The sequence below is a fragment of the Cibotium barometz genome, chromosome 62 (assembly GCF_041138505.1).
Source record: "Cibotium barometz isolate CiBa-2024 chromosome 62, ASM4113850v1, whole genome shotgun sequence".
Classification (NCBI taxonomy): Eukaryota; Viridiplantae; Streptophyta; class Polypodiopsida; order Cyatheales; family Cibotiaceae; genus Cibotium; species Cibotium barometz.
Genome location: NC_141107.1, coordinates 22,921,214 through 22,928,184, shown reverse-complemented (window position 1 = coordinate 22,928,184; position 6,971 = coordinate 22,921,214). Strand labels below are relative to the sequence as shown.

General features: G+C 40.4%; 2 protein-coding genes across 3 annotated transcripts; one reads left to right on the top strand and one right to left on the bottom strand.

Annotated features, from left to right (window-relative positions):
* The first annotated feature begins 709 nt into the window (after positions 1 to 709).
* Positions 710 to 1,796, top strand: LOC147604264 (uncharacterized). The gene is made up of 4 exons (XM_086795433.1): positions 710 to 867; positions 950 to 1,034; positions 1,150 to 1,248; positions 1,330 to 1,796. The coding sequence occupies exons 1-4, from the start codon at positions 758 to 760 to the stop codon at positions 1,759 to 1,761; spliced, it is 726 nt and encodes a 241-aa protein (XP_086651559.1). The 5' UTR covers positions 710 to 757; the 3' UTR covers positions 1,762 to 1,796.
* Positions 1,613 to 3,524, bottom strand: LOC147604263 (uncharacterized). Of its 2 annotated transcripts, XM_086795432.1 has the most exons (5): positions 2,901 to 3,524; positions 2,669 to 2,797; positions 2,007 to 2,119; positions 1,840 to 1,923; positions 1,613 to 1,747 (listed from the first exon to the last, which is right to left on the bottom strand). In XM_086795432.1, exons 1-4 carry the CDS (start codon positions 3,388 to 3,390, stop codon positions 1,846 to 1,848), a joined length of 810 nt encoding a protein of 269 aa, XP_086651558.1. In that variant the 5' UTR covers positions 3,391 to 3,524; the 3' UTR covers positions 1,613 to 1,747; positions 1,840 to 1,845. The 2 variants fall into 2 exon arrangements, with proteins under 2 accessions (XP_086651558.1, XP_086651557.1); XM_086795431.1 differs by having other exon boundaries at positions 2,007 to 2,797.
* Positions 3,525 to 6,971: the final 3,447 nt, after the last annotated feature.

Here is a 6,971-nt window from a genome sequence, read left to right as displayed (position 1 = left end):
CAGGGTAACTCTGATGGCCAAGGACTTCAACACATTGTCCAGAGTGAGGTGGAGATATGACAAGCTGGTCCATCCTGTGGAATGGCAGGACATTAAAATGAGAGACATATTATTAATTCCACCTACAAGGAAATTGAAGGCAGACAAGGTGAAGGTTGTTGAAGTGACCCACTCAATGAGCACCAGAGGGAAAGCTGCTTATGAGGAGTCACTGAAGCAGCAAATAGAGAAATCCAAGTCTGCTACTATAAATGTGGAGACTGTACAGATGGAGCTACAGATACAGAGAAGGTTGCAGGAGCTGGGCCCTAACATAGTTGTCCATATTGAAGATGATTTTTCAGAGAATAATTTTGACTTGACAAGAGCATGCTTGGCAGCATTGGCTCATAAGAATGAGTATTGCTCAGATACTATCATTCTTGCAATGCTCTAGTAAGTGTCTTTTATTTTACATTTGTTTGCAAAACAATCCTTATTGTACCTCCTCCCTTACACCTTACCTTAATTATTGTTTTGTCCAATGTAGCATGATGAGAAGCTGGCTGAACCATGCTATACAGCATACAGTTTATATTATTGATCCTGCAATTTCCTTCAAGTTAAGAGATCCAAAGGAAACTCCCATGGGTTCAGACACTGTGATTTTGATCATGTTGATATTTTGCTACTTCCATACCATAACAAGTATGTGTGTGGCTGCTTCTTTTGGGATTTTCCTTCAAGATTGAGTACTCTTGTAGCCTTTGATTTCTTAATGCTTTTTTCCTTATGCAGTGACCACTGGAGCTTTGCTTCTATTGACATCCAGCAGAAGCAATGCTTTTTATTCAACTCTCTTAGAAACACACACAGAGAGGTTAAATTGTAAGTGGTTTGTGTGCTATTTTTAACTTTAAACTTCATTATTTGGATTTAATGCAAACTAACTGAATTATATGTATTGCAGTTGTATTAGAAGACTTCTAGATGCATTGGATCAGTGTCCTCCTAATGTCAATCTTTTGGATTCAATAGAGCCAATAGATTTAGAGGTAGAAAGTTGCTCCCTCTACTGATGTCTATTTCATGCTATGCCTTTGAACTTATTGAATAATTTTATTTTGTTCAGACATTAACAGTTTCTAACATATCTTTCCAACTATCCAGACACCACAACAAGATGATTCAAGTAGCTGTGGCTGGAGAGTGCTGATTAGTGCCAAATATATACTTTCAAGCTATTTTGAGATAGGACAGCCAGAGCTTGTAAGAAAAAATAATTTTCATTTAGCTTCAAAAAATTTGATATTGGTACAAAGTGTTCTAAATCATCATATCTCATTGCAGATGAGAGAAGATAGCTTCAACTCGAGCTACGTGTATAGTTTCAGAGCTGATATAATTTGGAAGTTTTTGAAGTATGCCTTCCCCAAACCTATTGTACCAGCTACTGTCGAGTTAGGTGAGAGCTCTAAAGTCCGAGAAGGTGTCATACACCTTGATGATACAGATGATGCAGATGTGGTGCCACAAGAACAAGGACCTAGTGCTGATGAGGAGAAGCCACAAGAACAAGGACCTGTTGCTGCTGATGTTATTGAGGAAATGATGGAGCAACAGCAAACAGATGCTCCAAGGGTAGTAGAGGAGACAATGGAGCAGCACCAAGAGACTGTACACGACAAGATGGAGCAACAGAAAGTAGATTCTCCAAATAAAGATGATACGGTGAGGTTGGACCATGTAGAGCAGCCTCTAGATCAACCTGTAGATAAATAGAAAATTGTTGTCAAGAATATGTTCTACATATGTAATTAAACACTTCTGTACAGAATTTTACATTTCTGAATATAATACCTTTGTTTATGGAGTCTGTGTTATCTCAATTTTAAAATTTTCAATGTCTTTGCATTTTATTGATCTCTCTCTTCTTTTGAGCACCTGCAAAAAAGCAATATGAAACAATAGGGTAAAGTAAACTAATAGCAGTGCTTAATGAGACTAGGATACGTCACATGGTATACCTTCTTATTGTTGTAGATAAATAAAAAGTCCTTTGAAATAGAACCTTCTGTCTCAAATAGAATGTCATTGCGCAATTGAGCTAGGGAGCAGCATTGTCTTAATGTGATATTGACTAGCACATCACCATTCTCAACAACATCAATAACAAGAAGTTTATTTTCTGCACCAAAAGAATCTTCATCTTGATCCATAGGGACTAGTTTTGTACCTAGCATTCGACTGCGCTTATAATAAAAAGAAAAAATGAAATTTTGTGATGCAACCATGTACTTCAGTTGCATAGAAGGTTGGACAACCTCACAAAACATTGAACTACATGTCTTCTTATCCCAACCTTTATCCAAAAATTGTGGCATGCATGCCAGACTTGTTGCTTTAACTGTGAACATTGTTTTTGAAACCTTCACTGGAAAGGTATTAAACAAGTCTACAAAAACTGTGAGAGGCATGCACAAAGAAATTTTTATTATCCTTGTGGCAATATTGGGCCTAAGAGCTTTCTGTACTTCTTTGAAAATCTTGGCTCTGTATGCCTCTGTAACACTAAAATGTGGGAGAGGCCAATCCACTGAATTCCATGCTGGAAGGTCTTGTTTTCTTAACACACCATGTGTGTTTGCATTGTCCAGCAACTGATAAAAATGATCAGTAAAAAATATACCGGATTGAGCTAGCTCTGTTGCACATCGACCTTCGTATTGTTGTTCTCCTATCGATCCATGCAAAACATCTATAAATCCCAGAATACAATCGATGTTTTGCCATGTCTCATACGATGAAGGGTATAAATCTGAAATAAAATATCACAAGAATATCAATAAGCAACGAAAGAAAGCTTTGTCTTAAAAATCCATGCACCTCATAAAGAACCAAACCACAATAGAAAAATATACAATTAGGCCTGTGTTGCGGAAGATCATTTGGATAGTCTCGCAAGACAAGTTCTTTATGCATGTACACATGCTGAATCAAAACTTCTTTCACCGATATCTTTCCTCTGGTGATTTTAAAATCTCGTACTCTTCCCTTCCATGATGCCAAGAAAATATTTTTTGTCTGGGGTCTCTTTCTTTTTCTAGGTTGCATGAGCACCCATGCTCCTTTCGAAACAGTAAACCTTTCCCAAGTTCCTTCCGTTTTGACTGTACTTGAATTGTCTACCGAAGAAATAGAAGAAGCAGGTCGACGGGGTAAGGATGTGTGGTATAATTCTGCCTTCATAGCATTATCATCCACAGAACGTCTTCCACAAGAACGACCATAGTTTTTATTCACCATGGATACCTTGTGAATCTGTAACCACAGCAAAGTAATGTAAACAAGATAACAAAGTGAAGTTTCAAGAAAGAGAAAGTAGGCAGACAGATAGTTGACAAGAAACATCTTACTCTAAGCCAAACTGGATCAAGGGAGCAGTTTTGGAAAAGAAGAGGTTACTGCACAATGAGGTAGTGGTGTAGAATGGTAGACCTTTCGAAGGAAAGGCAGCACAACAATTCAAAGTTCAAAGGGAGGTGGAAGCGGGAAGGCCCTTGTCAGAGAAAATGTCAGACTAGATTCTATCTTCATGTCCAAAGATCTTGTGAGAATAAAAAACCAATCTCCACATTAATGTAGCACGCTTGTACCTACATAAAATATTGTTTCTTTTATCTATTTTCTTTTATTTTTGTGAATTTCCAACGTTACGTTGGCCCTCTGTTCATTGGTTGAGAGCTTATTTTTCCAAACCGTAAAAGGCCCCAAAATGAGCTCCCTTTTTCCCTAATGTTCCAATTAATTCCAATTGCACATTGGAAAATTCTTTTTAAATTTTTGTTTCAAGGGAACTCATCTGAATTATAAGAGATATTTTTCTATCCAAAAATATTCAAAATCTGAATATTCTCTCTCTAGAATATTTTCTCTCTCTAGGTTAAAACAGCCACAAACAAGATCTCTTATATTTCAGAAAAGGAATTGATTACAGGGGAATATACTAGACATCAAAAAGGGGTTGGGGGAGGAATCTTACAAGAGTCCTCATCTGGTGGGTCTGTTGATAGACCATGGAGTGGCAGGCTGCGTCATAATACCAGCCCTGCAAATGTGATTACTACATCACGTAAAGGAAAAGAGAAAGTGGTTGAGCCCCTTGGTATGCCTGACATTTCTGCAGGGCATTCTCATGTTGATGGAGAGTCTAGTGGCTCAGATATGAGCCTTGATGAGGAGCTTGGGATCCCAGCTATGAGAACACCTGGTGTAAAGAAGGCTATGGAATCCATGAATGAGAAGCTGCGAAGATCTGGGAGAGTGAGAAATCCTGTGCAGAGATTTACCTATGATGGTTATGTAGCACATCACTATGCATATATGGCAAAGGTTGTGTAGGTTGTTGAGCCCACATGCATTGATGAGGCTGTTGGAAATGTGTGTTGGGAGAAAGCTATGGATGAGGAGATGGATGCACTATATGGAAATGAAACTTGGGATTTAGTGCAACTGCCTGAAGGCAAGAAAGCCATTGGATGCAAGTGGGTGTACAAAGTTAAACATAACAGTGATGGAAGCATAAACAGGTACAAGGCTAGATTGGTAGCCAAAGGATATGCGCAGACATATGGGATTGATTATGAGGAAACTTTCAGCCCAGTTGCCAAGATGGCAACGGTGAGAGTTGTGATAGCAGTGGCTGCGTCAAAGCAATGGACTTTACATCAGATGGATGTAAAGAATGCATTCTTGCATGGGGATTTGCAAGAAGAGGTGTATATGTTACAGCCACCTGGTTATGAGGATGAGGGTCACCCCGAACATGTTTGCAGGTTGAAGAAAGCCTTGTATGGCTTAAAGCAAGCACCAAGAGTATGGTTTGACAAGATTTTTGAATATCTTGTCACTATCGGCTTTCATGTAGCCAATGCAGATTTCTCATTGTATGTGAGACATGGTGATAGAGGGGTTGTGCTTGTTGTCATCTATGTAGATGACTTGATCATTACGGGGGACCATGATGCAGAGATCTTTGATGTAAAGATCTTGCTAAGACAGAAGTTTGAGATGAAGGATCTGGGGGAGCTCAGATATTTCTTGGGCATTGAGGTGATTAGGTCACCACATGGTATTGGATTACTGCAGAGACAGTATGGCTTGGACATGTTGTCCAAATATGGTATGATAAGTTGTAAGCCTATTTCTGTGCCATTGGATCAGAATGGCAAGTTGAGTGCAGATTCAGGAGAGATCTTGGAGGATCCTACTATGTACATGAGCATAGTAGGAAGTTTGATCTACATGACGATCACCAGACCAGATTTGAGCTATGTTGTTGGGTTGGTGAGTCAGTTTATGCAGGTTCCACGGAAACCGCATTTGGATGCAGTGAGACGCATACTGAGGTATGTGAAGTCTACTTTGCATTGTGGACTATTCTATGAGACTGGGACAGAGATTTGTGTACATGGGTACACAGATGCTGATTGGGCTGGTAGTATCTCAGATAGAAGATCTACCAGTGGAATCATGTTTTCTTTGGGGAGTGCTGCTGTGACTTGGAGCAGCAAGAAGCAGCCTACGGTTGCTCTATCGAGTACAGAGGCTGAGTACAGAGGAGCTGCTATGGCAGCATGTGAGGTAGCTTGGTTGAGAAAGCTACTTGCAGATTTGGGTCTATCAGTGGATAGACAAGTTGTCATTTTCTGTGACAACATTAGCAGTATACAGTTGGCCAGGAACCCAGTCTTTCATGCTCATACGAAGCACATAGAGGTCCACTACCACTTCGTCAGCAGAGAGAAGGTCTTGGCAGGAGACCTTGACCTTGTTTATGTCAGCACAGAGGATCAGGTAGCTGACATCTTCACCAAAGCATTGGGTACAGAGAAGCTTCGCAGATTCAAGGCTTCGCTTGGTGTACATGAGATGGAGTTGAGCTCGAGGGGGAGTGTTGAGATATCGAGCTCGTCTAGTGAGGCGGTGGCCACCACTGATGACCCGCCTGGGGGATAGGCCCCACACTTACACCACTGGCATGGTTGGTGAGATCATGGGAGATATGCGGCCAGTGGGATGACAGGCTGTGTGACAGCCATTCTAGAGACTGGCATAGTTATAGCGCCAGCTCATTTAGTCGGGTTCACATTATAGAGAACCCGTGTATGTATTTGGTTGAGTACCTTTCATATTGTGTGTACTCTTATCTTGTATATGGTGTGCTGAGTGTTGAGTAGAGAAGAAGAAGATTTTCAGCCTCTCACCTTGTGTGTTCTCTATTAGGGTTTTGTGAGTGTGTGTGTTTGCTTGCAAGAGCTCAAGCTCTCTTCCCCCCTGCATCTTTTCAAACACTCTATAGATTATCGAAAGCTGAATGCAGCAACCATCTAAGATCCTTTTCCCTTGCCCTTCCTTCATGAATTCCATGCTTGATGCTATAGAGCAGGCCATGATATGTACTCATTCCTAGATGGATTTAGTGGATATAATCAAGTTCAAATGGCCTTGTAAGATTGTCAGAAACATCTTTCATCACACAATGGGGAGACTTTGCATCAAATGTCATGACCTTTGGCCTCAAGAATGCTCGTGCCACATTTCAATGCATGGCCCATGAACTTTTTACCAATTTTTGACCACCTTTATGTAGGTATTCATTGATGACTTTAGTGTTTTTGGCCAAACATATGAATATTTGATGCACCTACAATTGTGCTTAAATGCAGGCTCTCTAGATAAAGCCTAAATCTAGCCAAATGTGCCTTTTCTATCCAAATCGGAATGCGAGTAGGCCACATCATTTCCAAGGAAGGAATAGCAGTCAACCCGGCCAAGGTTAAGGTGATCCGAAAAGCCCCAACTCCAACAAATGAGAAAGAGGTGAGAAGATTTTTGAGTTGAGAAGTTCTAATCATACAATGGCAGATTATCTATCCCGACTGGAGAAGACCCAAGCAGAGTAGTAGATGACCTACCGGCGGTGAATACTA